The 23,016-nt window shown below is 45.6% G+C and overlaps 1 protein-coding gene across 1 annotated transcript in view; it reads right to left on the bottom strand.

Annotated features, from left to right (window-relative positions):
* B4GALNT3 (beta-1,4-N-acetyl-galactosaminyltransferase 3) overlaps nt 1–23,016 on the bottom strand; it is a 57,619-nt gene that overhangs the window by 17,781 nt on the left and 16,822 nt on the right. Inside the window, exons 2-7 of the mRNA XM_085324125.1 lie at nt 10,187–10,290; nt 9,459–9,536; nt 2,506–2,601; nt 1,855–1,945; nt 880–980; nt 438–505 (exon numbers count right to left, since the gene is read on the bottom strand). Of these exons, the coding sequence (XP_085180251.1) occupies nt 438–505; nt 880–980; nt 1,855–1,945; nt 2,506–2,601; nt 9,459–9,536; nt 10,187–10,290 (538 nt within the window). The remainder of the gene's footprint in view (nt 1–437; nt 506–879; nt 981–1,854; nt 1,946–2,505; nt 2,602–9,458; nt 9,537–10,186; nt 10,291–23,016) is intronic.

The following is a 23,016-nucleotide window of genomic DNA, read 5'->3' on the forward strand; positions in this document are numbered from 1 at the left end:
TCGGACTGCCAAGAAAATTCAGATGCTGATGGCTGCATGGATAGCTTCTCCTGCGCACCTAGAATGCTTCAGACTCTTCTTGGTTAATTCTGAATAACTCCATTTTAGTCTTGCCTGCTGGGCTTTTGGCCTCTGAGAAACCTGGCCAGTTCCAAGACAGAAAACTCTGGATACAGTTCCTAGAGAGGAGTTTGGATTTGCTAATTGTTGCTTCCTCAAGGGAAGAACATTCAGTGTTGCATTCAGCAGCAAATTCAGAAGGCAGCTGGCATGGGTATGGGTGCGTCACTTTCACTTCGGTGATACCCCAAAATAACCTCTTTCTCTATATTTCTAACTTCAAGCCTTCAGAACAGGTCTGTGTCTGCTTTCCTTCTCTTTCTGACTTTTTAGCCCTGTGCAGAGGTGGCTGGAAGTGAGGAGGTCTGTTCACTCACCTCACCATCTTTGACCTCTGGCTGTGAAACTTCCCGAACTCCCCTGGTGCTGTCCACTCCTTCCCTGTCTGTGAAGAGATAGCAAATGCTTTAGTTAAGATTCATTTCTTCCCTGGTTACTGTGCAGCTAGGAATGGGGCAAAGAAGAGGGAAACTTAAGCCATTCCTCTTGGTAAACTCTCTGTAAGATCCACAAGCTGAGGATAGATTTAAGTCCCTTAATCATGAACCTGGGATTCCCAACAGCAGCGCCAGTATGTGACTGGCTTAAGGTACATCATGTCATACCAGGCCTGCATCTGTGGTGGTGGTGCCTGTAGTTGGGCTGGTAAAGAGGCTTGATAATTCTAGCCAGCTGAGGAAGTACATAAGATAAGAGAGTTTCCATCCCCAGAGAAACATTAAAGCCTTAATGGAAGAAGCCATGCAGCATGCACTGTACCTTGCCTACACTGGCCAGCAGCTGGAGACCAGAGATCTTTTCATCTGGACTCAGCCAGAATTCAGCATTGTCATCCGCAGCAATGGCAAACTGAAACTCCCCTGTTAAGAAATTGAGGGAGTAAGTAGGGCTGTGGGGTAGGTGTCTATTGCACAGAATGGATTCAGATCCTCTGTTACTGTCAACCTTTTTCCTGGTGCAATCATACCCGTCTTTTGGATATTAGCCCCCTTCCTCTGATCCTGTCTGAACTCCCTAACTACTGTGATTTAAAACCAAACATTACAAATGCAACTGGTTCACTGTCCCTTCTGCATTGGCTTCATCTGAAATTTAACCTAGAGAGCTAAGAAGTCCATGCAGAGTCTCCCTCGTTCCAKTTTTTTCTTCCAGAGCAAATGTTTTGCGTGAGAAGCTATGTATCCAGGAATATATATGTGGAACCACGAAGGGCGATAGAGGTGTTTGGGTCTCGCTGCTCTGGCCGGTGTTACAGGGATGACAGTCAAGGGCCAGAGGATCAGCAGCACATGGGTGTGAGTATTAGTGGGCTGCTTTGGGCAGAAGCATGTACTGGGTGATACAGATGTCATATGGCATTCATGCACTTGGGGAGCTGAAGGAAAATAAATGATGTCATGTGCAGTCTCGTGCATGCAGGAAAGAGAGGAAATGCTTAGGCTCTGCTCTTGCCCATGTACATGTCATGAGGCTGTGCATTCAGGACAGCATTGATTTTTATCTATTCAAATCTGTTTTATTCTGTGCTATTCCTTTTCACCCTACAATAAAGGCAGATGTGTTTCATCCATGCCAACACAACAGCCAGTTACCAATAGCTAGCAGGGCCGCCTACGTGAGAGGCCTCATGCTTGGCTTGCCTGGGTGAGAGTGTTATTCTTCAGTATCAAGAAGGGAGGGAGAAGCAGATGGGAAGACACATAAGAGGCAGCACAGCAGTCTCAGAGCCCTCACCATCAGCAAAAGGATGTAGGTAGCCAAATATTCGGAGACCGTAGTTGGTCCATTTTGGGGACACAGCTAGTTTCTTTAGTGTAGTTCGTGCCTGAAGTGGAAAAAGGAAAAAAATAATTAGATGTGATAGGAACCAGAGGGGAAAGAAAGGGGCAGGGAGGGAGGGACAAAAAAAATGGAACATGTGGGTGAAAGGAAGTATATGCTCTAGGAGGAGGATGAGGGGATGGTGTGATGAGGGCAATGGGAAAGAGCAGGGGAGATGGGAGGAAAAATTGGAGGTAGTGCTGCACTGACAAGGGAGGGGAAAACTGCATGGGGGATCTTGGAGGGATGTTGGGAATGGGACATTATCTTTGCTAGCCACTTAGAGGGAGAGCACCTAATAAAGGTCTCCTTCACCCAGTGTCTGAGGCCTGGCAGGCCAGCAGGACTAAAATGAGCCTCCTCCCCACAGCAGAAGAGATGGCTCATCTGAACCCTTGTAAAAGCTTCCTGAGGGCACTGTTTCCCCAGGACCAGGAGGAAAGAGGAGGTGTGGTAATGGAGAGGGATGGGGACAGGATGTGAAGGGAGCAGGGGTGAGCCAGCCAGGAAATGGTGCAGGGAGGAAAGGGAACTGTGGAGAAGGGATATCTGGATCTTACTTACATGGGGGTAGAGGGGGAAGTGGAGGTTTTTCCTGAGCTGCTCAGTGGAGCTGCCGCACCAGTCCTCAAACACATGCAGGTTGGCCTGGCCCTGGAACTGGAGGGTGCAAAAGCAAAGCAGCATGAATTGCTGCATTCCTCCCCCACATCTCTCCCCTCTCCTGTCATTCTCTGGTGCCTAGCACCAGACAGATGGTGAGAGAGAAGGAAGATCCCACTGCCATGAGGGTCTGGGTCTGCATGAGACAAGGGACCTTGTGTCTAATCCACTGAGGGTTTGGAGTTGGGGCAGGTGACAGTCTGAAGAAAACTAGGGAACTGTGACAGTGCTGGGGAGAGTTCAGTTAAATAGCTGGGATTCTTAGAAAACCTTTCTGGTGAACAAATCACTTCATTTTGCTCCACCAAGGAGATGTTTAACCAGAAAACTGTTCTCTGAGGCCATGGTCTGGGACACCTTGTGGCATGGCAACAGACCCCTACAATCTAGCTTGGAGGGGGTAAGGTTTGATATCATCCAAGAAGGCATTTTGAGCTCCCCCATCATTTCAAGGCTACTTTACTGACCAAAGGAGAGAAAGGGACATCCTATGGAAGGGAGTTGGTAGATCACCTTTTTGAAGCCTATCCACATGGTGAAACTGAGAGAGTATGGTGGGGAAAAAGAAAATGATCTGGGAAATGCAGGCTCAGCAGGTTGAGGAGCAGCAGCACAGGCAGTTCAGTGTATGGTGTCACCTCAGCACGTCTGTAGAGACACAGAAATGCTGAAGAGAGTGGGGGGTTCTCTCCCAAAGTCAGATGGTAGAGGAGGCTGTGCAGAGAGTAACGATGACTGTCCCAATTGTCCAGCTGGCTCTGCAGGGAGAGGCTTTCTGTGCCTAGCAGAGACATGGAGTCCTGGAGTACAGCTTTGCTGGGCAACCGTGTTAGCTGCTGAGGACTTACAGATAAACGCTGCTCAAGGAATAGACTTTCTTCTCTTTTTGTCATATGCTATTCAGAAAGCAAGAGTTGGTCTGCCTCTCAGGAAAACCCAAGCTCTCTGCATGCAACCAGTGGAGCTAGACATTGAGACTGTCTTCACAGAACCAGCTTCCAAAAGTGGTGAACAAATAAGCCAGGCACTTCAGAAGCTACCTTAGACGGGGAAATGCTGAAGAAAGGAATAGATTGCCTTGGGACTGGGGAGGTTTGCCATGGCTGTCTTGCCTATATAACGAACTATGGAGCCTGGCTGAAGCTGTGTGAGCAGGGCTCCGGAAAGAGTTGGGACAGCACCCAAATGTCTACAGGTGGCAGCAAATTCTCAGTTTTTGCTGGGGAGTCTCTCCAGCAGGTTTGCAACAGCACTCTAACCCCTCAGTGCACTTCTGGCAGAGGAACCATTTTCATGAGTTATTTTTCCCTGGATAACAGGTTGGGGCTTTGTTCTGTAATACACTGTGGCTTGAGGGAAGGACACGGAGCAGATTTGGCCTGGTACCAGCTTATGCAGTAATACTCCTTGTGAGCTGTGGGCTTTAGTCATGCACGTGAAAACCATCACTGTGTGCCAGGCAAAACACAATTACAACCACTGCTGTTCTTGCGTGGGCTCTCCTCAGCCCTCCCTCGCTACAGTCTGCACTGCAGGCAGGGGCTCCACTGTTTGTATGGATGTCCATGTTGTCCCCCACTATCCTCTTCTTTCCTCCTCTATTGACAGCCCTTCACCCAGATTCTCCCCACCGGGGAAGAGGAAAGGAAGCAAAACAAAATGGATATAAATCTCCAAACTGATGCTGCACAAAATTAGAGGGGAATTACACAGAAGGTTCAGGGCAATGGATCTAGCCAAGAGAAACTTGGGACACTGCAGGGAACTAGGATATGAATAAATCACTGTAATGGTGACAAATGAGGAACTGTAACGTAATTACTGGGCAAATCCATTCACCTTGGCCAAATCCAGATTCACACTGAGGGGTCTTAAACCACTTTTCTAAGCCAAATAAAGTTGTAACAATTGCTATTTCTCATGCAATGTGAACAAAGGTGAACAAGTTAGGCTCCCACTGCTAGTCATTGCCAGAAACTGAGTCTTCTGGCTGTCAGTTTCTGCTACCCACAAGCAACGCTATTTTTCTTGGAGATTTGTTTGCCTGTGGCAGATAGCAGGCTCACATCTGTATCAAACATAGCACAACACTCCTACGCTGTGGAGAGGCTGGCACTACAGTCACATCATGGCAAAGAAAGACCCAGAGGATGCTCCCAAGGCTCAAGACTACAAAGAAGCTCTTCCTATGCTCACAACAGTGAGAACTAATTAGCTGGTAAATAACAAACATTTCTTGCATGTGGTTTTGGGTCTTTTCTAAAGCAACAGATTTTCTTCTGAGCTATGGCATCCCAGGTTACTTTCTGCTTCTTCTAAAGCAGGGGGAGAAGAATGTTATCCAAAGACATGTGCTGGCAGCCAAAGTGCTGCTCTGGAAGTGAAAACTGAGCTAGGCTTTAATTTTAGGGCCCAAGCGTCATCGGCGCAGCAGCTGTTTTGAAACTCTATCACCTCCCACTCAATTTATAGCTCCCCACTGCTGGGAGCTGAGAAATTCCTGTGCTTGCTATTTGCGCCCCCCCTGGAACATATAGGAAAAGTCTTCTTCTTGGGGCTTTTGTTGCTGATTGCAGCAATGGATGCGTGGCACCATCATTCCCAGTTCAGGCACAGAGCTCCTGAGAAAGGTCAATGGACTGTGTAAAAAGTACCTACTGAGTTTCACTTCCCAGCGTGGAACTACCTGGTCCTGATTTTCAAAAGTGCTGAAAATTAGAACCTGGTAAGTAACAAGTTAAGTTCTCCTTTCTCCCCTTAAAAACATCTGCTTTGGAAATTTAGGATAGACTTATCTGGCCAGACCTACGAAGAGGAATCAAGTGGCTGGCCTTAAATAGGAGCTGGTATTATTGCAGTCTCTGCCTTCCTATTAAAGGGCTCCTTTTGCCCCTCAGGTTACTCCCTTACCAACCCTACCACCCGATTTTTCATTTCTGCCCTGTTGAAGTAGCACAAAAAATACTACAAAAACCCAGTTGGATTCAAAAGGGCCACAGGTTATGTCCCAGGAGCACTGTCAGGAAAGGTGGCGCAGCGTGAGTACGCGCGGGAGCACTTGCACAGGTGACAGAAAGAGCAGTTCTTCCCAAAGCCAATTGAGCCAGCCAATATCCTCCTGAACATAATGTCATAGGCATGAAGCAAAAAAAATGACAGCACTGTGCGAAGGCAAAACTAGCTAAAACTTAACAAGTACGGGGAGGTGAGAGCTGCGACAGGTCCCTGCCTCAGTGCGGACTCAGCAGGGTCTGTGGCTTTGGGATTGCAGTTGGGTTCTTATCCCAGCTGCTGACTTCTCCCCTTGAATGCACTGAATTAACAACGGTATGAATCCCTCAGCCTGTTTTAAGAGACTTTGGTATTTCCACTTGCTTCAGGCAAGGAATTTTAGGTTATCGGCCTTTCCTAAGAAAATAGAAATGTATAGGAAAATGAGGCTTTTCCTAGTCTGGATACTAGCATGAAAAAATCACCCAATATGGTGACACCGCAATCCAAATGGTTCCTCTGGATCAAGGAGTCCCACGGAAGAAAGGTGAAGCAGCACTTGAGGCTGGTGCCATGGCAAGCAGCACAGTGGGAGGGCTGCAGTCCTGGTGACACGACCCGCTGGATTGTAACCAGAGCAGGGTGGAATAGAGAGGTCTTTCCTAATTTAATTTTGGGCAGCCTTGGCATCTCAGAGGCAAATCAGCTGCACACAACCCAAGGAATGTGCAGCACTGAGGAAGATAAACTCATCACAGAGGAGTCTGAGCCAGCGAAGAATGGTGACATTGTGCTGCAAACTGGAAACTCCTTAAGCTGAGTTTACAAGACCCTTCTGTTTCTGCACAGCAGTCGTGGCCCCTCCTCTTGCCTTCACCAGCTTCCCTGACTGGGTGACACACAGCAGTGAGCAGCTGGACTTTGCTCCAGCGTCTCCTGCGCCGAGCACTTGTGAGTATCCATCAAGACAAGTTAGCAACATAGACCCCCTGTCCCTTGGAGCCTTGACACCCAATGTGGGTGAGTGGGCAAGAAGGGACCTGGGCAGGAAGACAAGGAGCAGAAAGAGCTTTATCTTTCAACCCAGTAAGGAAAGGATGCTCCCTTTTAGGGAAGGTTTGGGATGTGTCTGTGGTGACAATGACATCCAGGATCAACACTCTGGTTTAGTGCAGCACCTACTCAGATGCTGCTTGCAAGGGGATGTGCTCCTCAAGATAGGGCTGGCCACATCCCAGTCTTATTTTAGGATAGTAGAGAGGACTTCTTTTACTTTTCCAATAGAAGTCCTGAGACTGAGTATACGAAGAGTTGAGTTTTTAAATTTGTCCAGTGCTGCCCTAACCTTTCTCCCCTTCGAGCTGAACAAAGGCTTTTGCAGAGGTAAATGAGAACAATCAGACCGACCTGGAATATTTCTGAAAATTCCCCCTATCCTTATACAGCACAACATAGTCACATTCACCATCCCACAGTGATGATTTTTCCTGGTGATAGCCAAGCACCTTCCTGAATTAATGAAACAAAATGTCTGACATCTCTCCAGTCTGAGGATGCAGAGGGTGACTGTGTGAACTAGAAGGCCTAATATCTGGAAGAGCTGGTGCGGGTAGATATTACGTCCATTCACAACTTGAAGAACCCAGAAATGAGGCTGAATCCTGCTTTCCCCCAAATGGAGAGTTTGGGATTTTTAGGGATACCCCATATGCACATTTTCCCACAGCATTTTCTGAGATGGAAGATTTATACCACCAATTTCACCTCCTTAAACTGAAAGAGGAAAATTGAGACCTGTCCTTCTTTGGCCATGCTAGCTGCAGGCTCACCCCGCAATCCTGTTAAGTTATTCATGTTCGTCAGGAGTATACCTCCTTGTTCAAACAAAGCCCAGCTTTATGACCTGTGGGGGACAAACTGCCTCCCCTCACCACAGGAATCAGACTGCAATTAAATTCTTACAGACGCTGCAGGAAGGGGACAATGGGATCATAGATCCTGGGTAATTAATTTGGGCAGAAAAAACTTAATCCTCAGGTTAGAAGAAATTTCAGCAGGTTGTTAAGAGGACAGCAAGCAGCTCCATGCAAAGCTGTGCCCTTGGATCCATCTCCTCGATGGACCTTGTATATCCACTACCACACTCAGGGTCACTCTGCTGACCCTCTGGGTACAGATGCAGTGCCACATCAAGGGCAGGATATTTTGCCTTAAAGAGACAAATAGAAAACTAGTGAAGGAGGTAAGAGCTTCACTTGAACTGTGATCTGAAGGAGGAGTTCTGCCACTTAGCAGAGCTCTCCTGCCCTACAAGGAGCAGCGCAGGACAAGGCACAAGGTACATGTCACCTTTTTAAACATGGGCCCATGTTCAGGGCCAGCTGCACAGCCCACGCCATGTCCCGCTTCCTTCCCTTTGCTCAGCACAGTGCACGTCTCTGCTTGCTGCCCTCTTGGCAGTGCTATACCAGCACAGTAGGCACTTGCTCTGTGGCCTGCCCGGCACCACATCACACAGGAGCACAAAGACACCCTACCACCAGAGCAGAGGGCTTGGCAGATCGGCCCTGCGCTGCATACACAACTTCTCCCAAACCACAGAGTGTATCCCACCAGCTATATTTCTAACTCAGGTAAAGGCTCTTGAAACACCAGAGCTGGCAGATTTCAAGACTAAAATGCTTTTTAGAAATCACCAAGGTAGTTCAGAGACAATGGGAAAAGCCTTAGACAAGCCAAGGAAATACCACACAGAGCCCAAAACACTCAGTGCCGTGGGACAGAAGAGTAGTAAATACACTGTGTCATCCTGCACATAGCAGCAGTCTTGACTGTGACTTCCCACTGGCTCCTGGCCAGCAGCTGCTTGTCTGAGAGGCAGCCCTGCCTGCACGCTGTCTGCAAGGCCCTGCAGCTGGAGGAGGCTGTCAGGCTCAAGCTGGGACCAGCAATTCTGAGAGCTGATGCACCAGAGCAGATTAATGGTCCATCCAGTCTGGTTCTGTGCACTGGACAGTAACTGGTGCTGGCTGCTTCCTGGAATGCTTTAGCTCACACAAAGGGGAGCAGCACTGCTCAAAAGGATGGCTGAAGGGAGTTGCTTTCTATTTGCCAGCCAGTGACCGTCTCATATCCTCAACACTCGGACCAAAGCTTGCTCTCTTGTTAGGGCAACCGAAAACCCATTCTCGTTTGTGCAGGTCCCTAATCACCTCGAGGAATTTAGCGAGCTGACCCCATTAGCCAAATGCCCCCTGGCTAGTGTTCCTCACATTATTAGCAGGCTGCATTGCTCCCTTATCTGAAGAGGAATAGTGAGATAAGGGGACAGCGGAGGAGGGAAGAATAAATGAGGCATGAAGAAAATAAAGGGAGCATTTGCCCCAGTTTTCAAGGGTCATCAGAGGAGGTCTCTACTCATTAGAAGTGCCACTGAAGTGAAGAAACCTCTGTGTACAATGTACAAGGGTTGAATAACAAGCAAATGTCAGAGCAGTAGCATAGCACAACACTTTTACATCCCACAGCACATATTTGCTTGTTGAATTCTTGGTCCAACACATTTCCAGCCTGAATAAACTTCACCTCTAAGGGTTAGTGGCCTGGCTGCTCTCTGGAAATTGTGAGTGGATGCTTGGTGCCTTGCCAGCTGGAGAAGAAACATAAATATCAGGAACCTGCGCAATCCTGTCTTCCTAGGTGATTACTTAGGTCTGAAAGCATCATTAAGCTGGGATGGGATGTTAGGGAATGGATTCTAGGGAAGTAAATGAATTTCCAGGCAGAGGTCCACCCTTCTTATCTCACCACGCAGGTCTCTAATTACAACTCCCTCATATGAAATGTTCAAGAAAGGTACCAACCTCTGGTATCCATGGTACAGGGTTGTTCACAGCTGCATAACTTGATTTATTCCTCCCACCTCTTTGCTGCTCTTCATTCTGAAACACAAGTAAAGGAAAGTCAAAGTAACCTGATAAATGACTGGACACTGACGCTACATAAGAGGGCACATATGCGGTTACAAGAACAAGTGAGAAAACAGCAGCAAGTTCCCAGACCCTTTTCAAAGGAGAGGCCAGCCATCCCAGATATAGTATGGGGGAAATGCTCCCTGCCTTTGTGTCAACAAATTTCCATGATGACACACCAAAAGGAAAGGACAACAGCACTTTGTAAGTTTGCTAGCATGGAGCTAAAAATTAAATTATTCTGCAATTTCTTGTCTATCCTCATTTTAAAAGGTCCAAAAGATGCAGCTCTTCCAACACTTCCTTCAGGTAGCAGTGCTGAGATTTACTTCACTAGAAAGCTACAAACTTTCTCCTGACCTTTTATTTCTGCCTCCATCTTGCTACCGTCCTGTGCCACACAGCCAGCTTCAGACCACCACTATGGCTGATTGCATCTAACACAGCTTCATCGACTACAGTGGAGTTATTGTACATTCACATTGCTGTGAGCCAGGTCAGAATTTGTGCTGTGGCATGCTCTCTTTTTGTGTGAAGAGAGAGCTGTCTCCTGGGGCCCCAACATCAGAAAGGGAGGTTTTCCCTTTCAAACATTCAGAAGACATCCCAAGTCTCCTCACCTGGTGTCCCAGTTTCTGAAGATAGTAATACTGGAGGCTTGGGTCCCCCGCTGGGACATTCCTGTCTGCCAGAGCCTTAGCCAGTTCTCTCCAGCTCTCATATCCTGCACAGAGGAAACAGAAAGAGATGTCAGAGTACATGCTAAAAAAAGAAGCCACAGCAGTTACCAGAATAATTTGGTCCTGTGAGAGGCTGAGAGACCTCAATGCTCTGGAATTGCCTAGTAGAGACTAGGAGCTGTTTACTTTATTTGCAGTGGGCAGACTGACACAGATAGAAAAAAAGAAAAGGCCTTTACCTTCCTAAAAAAAACTCCAAAAAACAAACAAACAAATAAAAAAACTTCCTTTGCTTTTATTAGTTTGTTATATTATAGATTCATCATAAAGTGCATTTCAAAGATGCTACTGGTTACACTAAAGACAATTTTTTAACTAATAATATGGAGGAGAAAAGCTTAAGATAATAGCCAAATTCCTAATTTGTCTAACCATCGAAAGAATGTTATTCTGAATATGCACTTATTTGCAAAATAAAAGCTTTCAGTATTCCTTTCTTGAGGGAAATACTGAATGACTGCAAAGACAGCGCCTGATGGGACACTGAGCTGAAACAGCTAAACTATTAGCAATAACGTAGTTAAGGACATCAGTATTTAAGTGAAGACAGCTTCCAGGTTCAAATGCAGCTTCCTTTTCCACCCTGTTCCTACCCAACCCACTCTGTTCAGGAGCTATTCTGAGTTTCTTGTTGCAGCTCCCTTGGCCAACTTGGGTTTATGAGGGACAAAGACAAGCAGGCACAATATAGCCTTGTAGCTCTCAGTAACATTGTCCACCTCGCTAGTGAGACAGAGCCTAGTAAACAATGTGGTTTTCAGGTCTGCTAAACACACTGGCAGTGAGTCAACAACTACCCAACCTGACAGCAGTTCAGTGCCATGCCCACACCATATGACAGCTTGCTTAACTGTGAAGAGCTCAAGTACCAAAATGTCCTCAAGCCCTTGCTTCTCCCAGGCTGGTGGTGGGCCTGCTAGGTATCTTTGTACCAGGGACTTAAGTTGAGCTCCTTGCGTATTTTCTTTACGAATGGAAATTTAGGTGCTAGGGATGATGGCAAATCTGTGGGAAACATTTTCATGCCCAGAACTCTGCAAGGCCCACAGGAGTTTGTCACCTCAGTATATAAAGGGAAACATCCCACCAGCTTCCCTCTTCACACAGGAACTGGCATGTCTGAATCTTGAGACAGCTGATCTGAGCCCTCTGCACCGCTCTTGTGGCAACAAGGAGCAGGGACGTGCTCCGAGAAGGCAGCAGAGCCCACTGCTGAGGAAACATCCACGCGTGGAGCTGGCATATCCATCTTTACCCTGCCCCATCCCAACCCTGCAGCACGGGAAAGGCATTTCAGCTAAAGTGGAAGCATGCTCCATCAACTGCCTTTATCAGCTGCGTGACTTAGATCAGCTCCAAAGCATTGCTGGGCTACACTGAGGCCAAGGCAAACCCAAAACAACCTCAAGAACTAGAAGCCACAAATGGCCTCTTGAAAGATTCCTCTCCCCGGCTGTGCTGAGCTCTGGGCCCCATTGCGCCTACAGACAGAGTTGTGAAACTGTGTGTGGCTCGCTCCTAAATCTGGGTGCTGTGGACTGCAAAGATTAATGAAAAGAAAGTGCAAGAAATACAATGAAAAAGTAAAAGTAAATAGTCACAGGTAAGGGTCAGAGGTGTCCTGCTCCCCCTGTGGCCAGTGGCTGTTTAGATGAGTAGTTTTGATTCAGATCCTATTAAATGCTCTTCAGTGATGAATTTCTGATATACGTCATCCCACCTCCAGATTCTGATCTGAAGCTGTGGGTTTAGTCTATGACTAAAAATATCAACACCAATATTGAGCTCGTGCAGAAGATTTTTTTTTACTCACTCCAGGTGAGTAATCTACTGATTAACACAGCCTAAGCAAGGATCACGCCTCAGGGATTAAATGTCATAGGAAAGAAGAAGAGATTCCTGTATCTCCCTATAAAATAACATGTAGTTGGCGAATTCCCACCTCACTGAGGACAATGAGGCATGGACTACTGTTTCTTATCATCCTGCAGCTGGACATACAGTCTGCTTTGCAATGGGGCTGGAATAGTCCTTTGGGTTCATCTGAAATTCAGTGCTACTTTGAGGGCTCATCTTATCAGTGGTTAAAGGCAGCAAACTTTTTTACAGAGGAGAGACCAAGAGGAGGAGGCCTGGCTAGACTAGAGAGGAAGTAAATAAAGTAGGAATACAAAAATTAACTTATGGGATGGTATCCATGAAGACGATGATGTTATTTCAACCGTCAGTTCCTTCCCTGAAATTCACTGAGGGAAAAGGACTCCAAGAAAACTAATTTTTGTGCAAAGGTGAGAGACTATTTGTTTTTGTTCTTAAACTCAGAACTTCAGTTCAGACAACTTCCTTTGAAATAAGCTCGCAACGAAATTCCAAGAATTGGTCTCCGCTGAAAAAGGACGTTGGCCAGCGCAGACTGCAGGTCTGGTCCACCGTGGCGATTCCTGGGCTCGCCTGTGTTTAAGTTCCTAAGCACAACTGGCATGCAGCCCACTGCATAGCAAATACAGAAGCCTGGCTGGATGCAAATGCCAATTGCTGACATTTTGCTGACCCTTGGAAAAGAGAAGAAAGGAGTGTAATTGTCTGCATTGTACAAATATTTACCTAATGCTTATATTAGCCAAACAAGGAAGAGACAAAGCAGCTAGAAACTAATCTGGAGGTAGCAAATCCTGTGCTTGTTAAATTGTACTTCTCTGGCAGGTTAGCTCCCTGACACGGTAAGAAAAGAATTTCAGAAAATAACAGGGTGAACTCTTTCCTTCGGAGAAATTCTTGGTGTTCCAGTTAGTCGCCGAAAAACTGGCTTTTCCCTCTGCCTTTCCATAGAGCACTCCTGGGGAAGAAACAGGCTCCCCCCACACACACACTGCTTGGTAGTAAGAGAGAGGGAGCTATGGAAAACAGGAGAAGGGACCGAGCTCCTCCAGTATCCTTCAGCCAACTGCTAGCTGAGGGCACGGTGAGTTTTTTCTCCTCAGCAGAGGCCACGGGATCAAGGCTTCACTTCACAAGTGAAGTAAAGTGTGAAAGCCAGAGAGCAGAGCCCTGTGGTAGGTCCACCGCTCAAGAGCGTTAGAGCAAGGCAGTCTGTGCCAGGTTTAGACAGTCTCTGAGCTACTGGCGAGTGCTGTGCATTAGCCAGGTGTCCAGAGCATTTTATTGATGGCTATTTCAAGTTGACAAGAATCTATGTGGAAAAAAATAGTAGGCAGGAATTAAAATACCTCAGCAAACGCTTAGGTATCATTAAGCACCAACACCAGAACTATTACGGCTTTGCTCCAGGCCCTCCATGAAGTTGGCTTTGGCTAACATTGTAAAAGGCAAAAAAATATAAAGGCAGAAAAACACAGGCATCAATCCCCTCTCCTTCCCTTGAAGTCTGCTGTTGCTCTCCAAGACTGCACGCTTCTGCATATCTGTTTGGTGAGGAGGTTCAAGCCCCAGGAAACCGACCCATGGGGAAAGAAGCATGCATGGTCTCTCACCGGACCAGCTCAACAAATCGAGCCACCCAGTCGCCCAGTGAGCACCGCAACTGGCGTAACATCAGACCGCCCCCTTCACCAGCCCAGCCAGCGATGCATGGCTGGTGCCACAGCACGACAGACGGGGATTTGTATGGTTTTGTGCTGCGAGAGGCCCCGACGAGCGAGATGTGGTTGGAGAGACTGGGAAGGGGCAGAAGGGCACAGACACCTAAGAAAGCAGAAGAACTATCTGGTGTATGTTTGAAGTCAAAGATCATAAGTGTGTCATGGGAACAGCAGCGAGAGAGTCTTGAGCTGGGGCAACAGCTCATGACGTTGTCTGTTTATCCCTGGGTAAACAGCCAGCCTCAGTGCTCTGGAGTACCCAGCTGCAGCATGGCCGTTGCTGTCGCCTGCCCAGTTACTTCAGGCATGCATGCATGAGGACTATCGGGTAGCACCAGGCCAGGTCCGGAGTCGGCAGAGACTTCAAGAAAATTCCCTGGACCGGTTCCTTAGGCTGCAGACTAGCTGCTGCCACCAGCAACTAGACCCAGGTTGGGGGGATGACCTGGCATATAGCTGCAGAGGTTATTTGAGCCTCCACTACAAGATCAAAGCCAGTTTTTCACTGTTAATGACAGTAGCTGCCCAGCAGACTTTTCTTTCCTGCCAAGAAGCTACAGCTCATAGCCTAATTGCTGACTGTCACCAATCTTTAAAAGCTCAGCTAAGCAGGAATACAAAAAGAGAGATACTTATATGGTATGATGCCACTGAAAAACACTGGTAGCCTGCTATCTGCTTAGAAATTAAGGGACACAAAAGTTGTAACAAGAGGAAGTAAGATAAAGCTGTTTCTTGCCTTGGGGCTGGTCAGAGCCCAGGGGTTTAATTCCCCCTCTCCTGAGCTATGTTTTTCTTTTACTACTCTCAGGTTAAGAATCAGCTAAGGAATCAACAGGGACAGTAAATCATAAAGGGGAGTGGGGGGAATTCATCCAGCAGCTATTAACTCAGCCAGAATAACGTACCTGAAGCTTAGCTCGGGGGACGGGGCGGGGGGGAACACCACAGCCAGAGGTGATAGTACCAGGGAGATATCAGGCTTGAGGGGAGGAACATGACCAGAGCTGCTCTAGGAACGTGACCAGAGCTGCTCTATCTGTTTGGAGATTAGATCCATTAGGCCACGGTGTTGCCCATGGCCACAGACAGCACCTGATGTTTCAATTAGTCCATGGACGTACCTGGCCCAATTGTGTAAGAGGGAAACCCCAGACCCCCTCTGGTGATCAGCTTTCCCACTGAACGATGAGATTTGATTACTCTGCTCCTGTTACTGGTGCTTACATAGCTCTAAATGCTATTAACGTCCATATGGTATCCAGCCCTTTTGTAATCATGCTAAATGATTTCACTCAACAGCCTCAGGAAGCCACGCGTCCATAGGCAGGTTCACACGGGAAGCATTTCCTTCTGATCCGAGGCAGTCCTCCTCTTCTCTTGTAGGGACAGAATAAGAAAAAAACTGGCAGATATAAGACATGCTTTGTTCTTCATTACCGCCATCAACTATAGACACTCCAGCATGGTATAACATTTTAACTCTCGCCTTGATGGTCTTATTTCCCTTCTTCTATCCTGGCTGAATTTCTTCAATTTGCTCTCTTTGCAAGTTCTGAGTGGACTGCAATCTGATTGAGGACTTTCCCAGTAAGATTCCTGGCTGAAGAGGCATGCAAGGGCAGTAACCAATACCCCCAGGTATTGCCGTTAGGCACCTTGAAAACAAACTAGATCCAAAGAGATTGGGGAAAGGTTGCTTGAAACTGAACGTGACACAGGAACGTAACCCAGGGAGCTATTATTTGCAGCCTCACCTGCATATGCACCAAGTCTCCTGCCCTGAATAAGAACCTGATTGCTATCTCCTGCCTCAGTTGCTTTAATTTAGGTAATAGCCCATTCACATATGGTGCATTGGCAGTGCTTTCACCCACTCTGTGACCCCAGGTGTCAGGGCAGCGAGGTTATGGTCCAGCGACCAAATACTTCTGGCCAGTGAGATCACGAGGGGCAGGCTACCATGACGTGCTCTGCGTCCCAGGCAGCCTCGCTATACGGTGCAGCTTCAGGGCTGCAGCCTGACAGGGTAGATCTCCTTGTCACCTGGCCAAGGCAGGACAGCATCACGCACTGAGGAAGTGAGTATTTAGGGAATTTATCTTACCTTTCATGCACCCTGACCAGCACAAACCCACAAACTCCTATTGCTAGCATCATGCTGTAGGAAAAGCAACACATATGCATGCAGCTGTGTGACAGGGTATAAAGCATAAAGCACACACAGCATAAAGACTAACTGTAAACTGACCTCATAAAAATAGAGATGTGGAGGGAGGACAAAGTGAAAAAGAACATCCAATGGTTTTTGGCCATAGGCAGTAAGTGAAGGTTAGATCAGGACATGAATCAAGGACAGCAGGCCATAGACACTATCAACAAATCATTCAAAGGCAAAAGCGGGCCAAGAGAGAGTCTGTCTGGTTACTTATTTAAGTCAATAAAAGCTATAGGCAGAAAAGAGTGAACTTCTTGCCCTCAGATCTAGATCAGAATAACACTCCTAGAGTTAAAAGGATTCAAGAAGTTATGAAATCTGCTGTTACAGAGCGAATTCTGCAAATCATTCCATTTCTGGTTTGTGCATCAGTTTGAAAATATGATGGCTGACCTGATTCACACACAAATCACAAGTTATAGGGAGTCTGTGCAAATACTAATTACTCTATTATTCCTCAAATTACAAGTCTATTCCCTGCCTGTGAAGTTGCATGGTTTTGCTGTCTGTGAGTTTGCAAATTTTGACAAATTAAAATTCTAACAAACTAGTTGGCAAACTAAAAGTATATGAAGTATGACTGAGAAAAAGGCAAAGATTCTCTCAGGAATCAGAGAGGAAAATGAAGAGTCATAACAAACCACGGCATGCATCTAGTCTCACCTGCAGGCTCACCCAACAAGTAACACCTTACTGCTATTGCTCCCCAGCTATAGGAAAATTGTTTGTTTATAGGGGAAGGAAGGAACTGATAAGCAGTGGCTGGGCCACTAACCTACTTTGTGGAAGGTAAAATTCAAGCCCTGCTTCTGCCACAAGAATTCTCCATTGCCCTAGTTCAATCATGAAATCCCTCCATACCGCAAGAATATCTGGCAAACACTGCCTACCTTCTAAGCGCTCAGCAAGGAAAAACACGTTGAGATACAATGCAGGATTCAAATGACACAGCCACGATTTTAACTGCTAGCTGCATAACCCTTCAAAATTGTGAGGCTGACGTCAAAATCAGCTCCAGAAAAGCTGTAGTTTTCAACTTAGTGTGTATTAAACTGACTCCAACTACTGTTTATCTGTATTTTCTGAGTTGAAGGTGAAGGGGGTTCAGGAAGTGACCCCAGMGTGGGAGACGTTTCCGTCTGCAGGGCAGCTACATGCAGCCGCTGGCCCAGGTGGTGCAGCAACCAGGTACAGCTTCAGCTGCGCGGCCAACCCCCAGCACAGGTCCGACAGCGGCTCCGGGCCACCAAGGCACATCCCGTCCTGCACGTTCTCACCTCTTTGACCAAGCAACTTAATCCTTCTTCCTTACCACCCACCTTCTTCCTTACCACCCCTTCCTTACCCCCTCTTTTACAGCTGCAATACTAAGGAGTCATGAAGGATTAAATTTGGGGAGGGTAAGAAAAAAGAGGGGGAGTACTTCATTTTTTTAGGRAATTAGCTGGGGTTAGCATGCTTAGCTCTGAGATGTCACACTGCACATRAGCTGATTCCACAGCTGCCAGCTCCTAAACTACTGCCATGAAAAGCAAACGCTCCCTTGTTTACACTACTTGTGCGCAGCAATGGACTTCTCAAAACAGCCACAGCCAGAGCTGAAAAGACCTGCATCAAGTCATACCAAGATTGAARGGTGTTCAAGTATTTCATATCAAAGTTGCACTTACTAAGCCAGACTTCTGACATTTTTTTTAAAAAATGTGGTGTTTTCATCAAAACTATTTACTGATGAGAGATCAAGATGTTGGGCTTGGAAAAAGTGGCAGGTTGACAGAAGGGCACAAAATTAAGTGCGTAAGTTTTGATTTTTCTGCCTGCTTTTAAGATCAGAGAAAGTCACTTGCTACTTTGTGGACTCCAGTTTCTAGCTTTTTTCTGTTTTCTTTGGTAACTGTTAACATCTGACATTATTTTTGGAACAAAACACCTCTAATCCCTGGAACATCTACATGAGTTTCTACCAGTTTATTCCCAGAGACCACATCCTCAACTGCTGACTCATACCCTGCAGCTCTGCATACAGTCTGCTTTTTTGCAGAAATAATAATTAAAAAAATGTCCTATCTGGCCCTTAAGGTGACTGGCATGAAAAGCAGCTGTTCCACCTGGTTGTGATCAGTGAAAGTGATATTCCTGGCACTGTTCCCTTTGTCTGGAGGCACCAGTGAAACTATGCCCTCAGAAGCAGGACAGGCAACAAACGCCTGCTCTACCACAGTAACAAGTTGATTAAAGTTAATGTTTGTCTCTATACATCACCAACTCAGTGAAGAAAATCATACGCACTGCACTCAAACAGAATTGGGATACTTCCTACCCACTTTTATTCACAGGCATGGCATCAYCAGCAACTCCAGTGATGACCTCTTACAAAAAGAAATGTGTTTGTAAATGCTTTTTACCATCAACTRAACTGTTTTTTTGATATTCATGGTTTCTGAATAAATGCAATGAATAAGAGACAATTATGTATGAGACTTCCCTACCCTGAGTACAGGGAGGTACCTGCAAAAATAGAGAATAGCAATTTACGCTGTTTGGAAGACAGCAGTCTTTGCCATCTGTTTTTCTTTTTACCACAAGACCCAAGACCGTGCCCAAGAAAGTTCAAGGAGGTCATTCATGCAGCTCTCAGAAAGCTTTGATAAGTGCATTTGTCTCAAGTAAACCAAGTGCTGCAGCACACTAAGATGGTTCAAAGAGCTTTCCAGCAGAGTTTTTACACAGGAGCTGTCTAGGATGTGAATTTGAACATGAACTGCACAAGAAACGTCCAACTCAGCATTTATTATTTCTTTAGAGAACACAGCCCACCAATTATTTTTTGTATCTTGGATGAAGATTTTAATGCAGACTCATTTTAATGAAGCTTGCAGCTTTCATGTAGATACAGCTGTCCCAAAGTACCTGCTGCAACTTTATTTTCACTTAAGATCTGTGTAACTTTTTGCTGTAGGAAAACACCAGCCATTGCTTTCATGAAATAAAACTTTTTAATTTCTCTACTTGCCATCTGGATTTCCCATTTCGCTCAGAACTGCTGTAGCCATTTTGTTTCCTTGAATTTGCCTCAAAGGCGGTAATTCACTCCTTTTCAGATGTATTGTTTCCATGGTCTCTGTGAGCACTGTGACAAAACTATTACCCTACACAATCAGTTTCAGTAATGACTAGATGAGGTCTAGGAGCAAGATGAAAGGAAGAGAAGATTTAAGATAAAGAACAGGCTGGGCAAACATCTGCCAGAAATGGTGCAGGTAGAGCTGACCCTGCTTCAAGGCAAGGAAACAATTGAAATGACCCTCTTGAAGGCCATCCCAGACATATTCTATGATGCAGTTAAACTATTTTCGTTTGTCTGTATTACTGTGAGTTATAAAACAACTGGTATTGCCAGGGCTCAGCATAGGACACCCTACCCTGACACAGAACAAAGCTCTCAAGGCAGAGASGTACCTAAACAATACAACACTTATCTGACAACTAAGCTAGGGAAGAAACAAAAGCAGGTATACTGATGAATATCAGAGAAATATAATCCAATAAGTTAAAACCAGACACTTTTCTGTGACTGTGAAAGGGAGAGAACTGCACCTGTGTAACCCATAAGAGTAGGAAAAAAACTTATAAAAATAAGAGGACCCAGTGACCCAGCCGACATGGAGTGCAGAGACATCTCAGAGACATCTGCTACAAACATTACAGCAYGAAGACTGGGTACTGGTGTTCAAGAATGCTCCTTGTAACCATCCAGAGCAGGAGAGCACTCAAACACTAGCAGATCAGAAAACATACCATTACACAAAATGGGAACAATTTTACAGGAAAGTAATGGAACAGGAAAAAATGAGAATACAATTAGAAGGTTAAGAAACGTAGCAGTGTGTGACTCTTTCTGAAATAAAGAATCACAGAATCATATTAATAGAACACAAATCATTCTGAGTAATAAAGAAGAACTGACAGYGCAGTGATTAGGATACTGCTTTAGTATTGTTTTCTAGATACATCAAATTAGAGACTATCTGATGCTTGAATTTTGAGTCAACTGAAGTCAGTCGAAGCCCTTACATTAATGTTAATGGGTTTTAGATGAAGCTCTAGAATTACTCCAAAGATTTCAGGAACTTGGATACAATCCCTGTGCATAGGTGTACTTGCCTGATTCTAATTTCAATTTTAAAAACTTTAAAATTTAAAAACTTTAAAAATTTAAAACTGCAGTTTCTGGTTTAGGTTTACATCTGACCAAACATTAACTAAAATGGCAGTAAAAAGCAATAGGAATTTCAAGATATACTTAAAGTATGTCTGAAATAGCTCGTCAGATGATGACAGCTCCAAATCCAAGTTCGAAGTTTCATTTGGCCTCAAACCCTAAATGCCAGCCTTCATCAGTCTTTTTTAAAAAAGCTGAACCCTTCCCCATAACACCATTACTGAATTTAGCAAAAGTGTAATTTGGATCACTGTCCTACTTCCTCTGAATCATCAAATACTGACCGCTAGTCAGGGCATGCAAACTTGTGAGATGGATTATTAGTTTAATATGCTGTGGCAAATCTTATATACACCTATGCACTCTATCTTAAAAACCTAATCAGCCTCCAAGTACTTAGGGGCAAGAACACATTCAAGCTYATCCAGAAAGCATAATCAGAATTTACATGGACAAGAGAAGCTGCCAATCCTCCCCCTTCAGGCATCCTGCCTCTGAGAGAATATTAACTGTCTAACGGGAAGGGCCACAAAGATGACATTTATTCCTTGGCCTCAAATATTTCTTTATTTACATAGCGTGGGTTGCTATGGGGAAGAATCGTGGTTGTGTAAACTGTCTTACTCAATGATATAAGAATTCCAAAATACTAACTTCTAAAATATTGTTTCTCCTTGTCCTGGACTAAATTCCATGTAATGTCCTGCTCCAGGTCTTAACCCAGCCTGCAAAACACATTTGACAAAATCACTAAGAAAGTGGAAATCAAGAGGAGTTCACAAAAACAACTCTTTGCGACAGTAAGAACAAACCTAGAGTGATTCACAAGTTGGCATGTGACTACTTCAAGGAGCCCAGAATTCAGGGGCCAGTCAAATGTTGCTTGTTGTCAAATGTTGCCTAAGTGCCCATATTCTCTACAACCATGCACACCAGAAGGTTTCTCCGGGTTGTGTGTGTGTGTGTGTGATCCTTCACCTGGAGGAGACRGTCCAGTTAGTCACCTTGGAGCTGGGCCACTGCATATCAGAAAACTATGCTATTTCAGTGAAATGTTTAACCATACTGCAGCTTTCTACACGAGTAATAAAACTGCCTTGCCAGCTGCTTAAGGTGGCTTGCAAAGGCTGATCACAAAATTATTTTTTTTTCAGTCATGTTGGTATTTTCCACAGGACAGGGAGGAGGGATTCCTATTGCCCAACACTAGCCCAGCAAGCACCTAATGAACTTAAGGGCAAATGAACTATTAGGACTGTCCAATGTCTCATATAATTCAGCACAGGAAATTCACTCAGTAATTCCTGTACTAGTTCCAGAATAAATATCCAGTGAAAATGCCATCTGACATTGGGTATTTACATTTGATCTGAGGTTTCATCCAAACTCTGCTTTTAGTCTCTTTGTTAAATTGTACTAATCTTTTCCATGGGTTCTTGGTATGATTCCTGTTGAGCTTTGCTGATCCTCTTTGACTCCATTCCCTTTCCAAGACAGTATGAGTATACCGTCTTATACAATTTAAGTACTTATGTTAAAACACCCTTTTTTAATGTGTGCTGCCAAAAACTGAAGGTGAGTGAAAGCAGCTGGCTTCTTCACTACATCTTGCCAAAGGACCCAGAACCATGTCTTTGTGTGCTTCTGATCCTACTTAACTCACAAAGCTCCAGGTTATGTAACTGGGAGAGATGGGAGAGTATCAGACATCAGCTCTGGCACCCTGAAACAGCACAGTATACTTTACATGCTACATATTGTTCTACAGGAACATTTCTTAATGCTGTGTCTCTTGGGATGGAGATGAGGATTGTGTGTGCCTGTGACTTTTCAGYCTCCACAGGTAGCCCAGGGCAGTCCACTCTTGATTATTCTTTTAATCTGCTTTTTCAGCATGCTAACACAGAAGCACAAAATTGTTGAGGTTAGAAGGGACCTCTGGACCTGTCTGCTCAAAGCAAGGTCAATTAGAGAAGTTTGCCCAGGACCGTGTCCAATTGGGTTTTGACTCTCTCAAAGGATAGAAACTCTATAACCTCTCTGGACAACCTGTAACACTGTTTCACCACCCTTCGAGTAAGAAAGGGAGGTTCTTATGTTCAAATGAAATGTCCTGTATTGTAGTTTGTGCCCGTTGCCTCTTGTCCTGTCACTGGGCACCATGGAGAAGAGTCTGGCTCCATCTTCTTTACTTTCCCCCTCAGGAATTCACACATTGATGAGATCCCCCCCGAGCCATCTCTTCTTCAGGCTAAACAATCCCAGCTCTCTCAGCCTTTCCTCATGAGAGATGCTTCTGTCCCTTAGTCATCTTTACTGGCCTTCGCTGCCTTTGCTCCAGTAGGTCAACAGCACTTGTACTGGTGAGCCCGAACTCTTCTCTTCCTAACAGCCCAGGGAGCCATTGGCTGCCTTTCTTGCAAGGGCACACAGCTGGCTCACGTTCAACTTGTCTGCCAGGATCCCCAAGTCATTTTCTGCAAAGCTGCTTTTCAGTCAGTCAGCCTCCAGCATGTATCCGTGGATGGGGTTATTCCTCCTAGCAGGGAAGTGCYTTCCTTTGTTGAATTTCATGTGGCTTTTGTCAGCCCMTTTATCAGCCTATTGAGGTCCCTCTGAAAGGCAGCACAAGCCTCTGSTGTATCAGCCACTCCTCCCCATTTTGTATCAT

This window comes from Rhea americana, unplaced genomic scaffold, assembly GCF_003343005.1.
Source record: "Rhea americana isolate MKP2758 unplaced genomic scaffold, rheAme1 scaffold_9, whole genome shotgun sequence".
NCBI classification, from domain to species: domain Eukaryota; kingdom Metazoa; phylum Chordata; class Aves; order Rheiformes; family Rheidae; genus Rhea; species Rhea americana.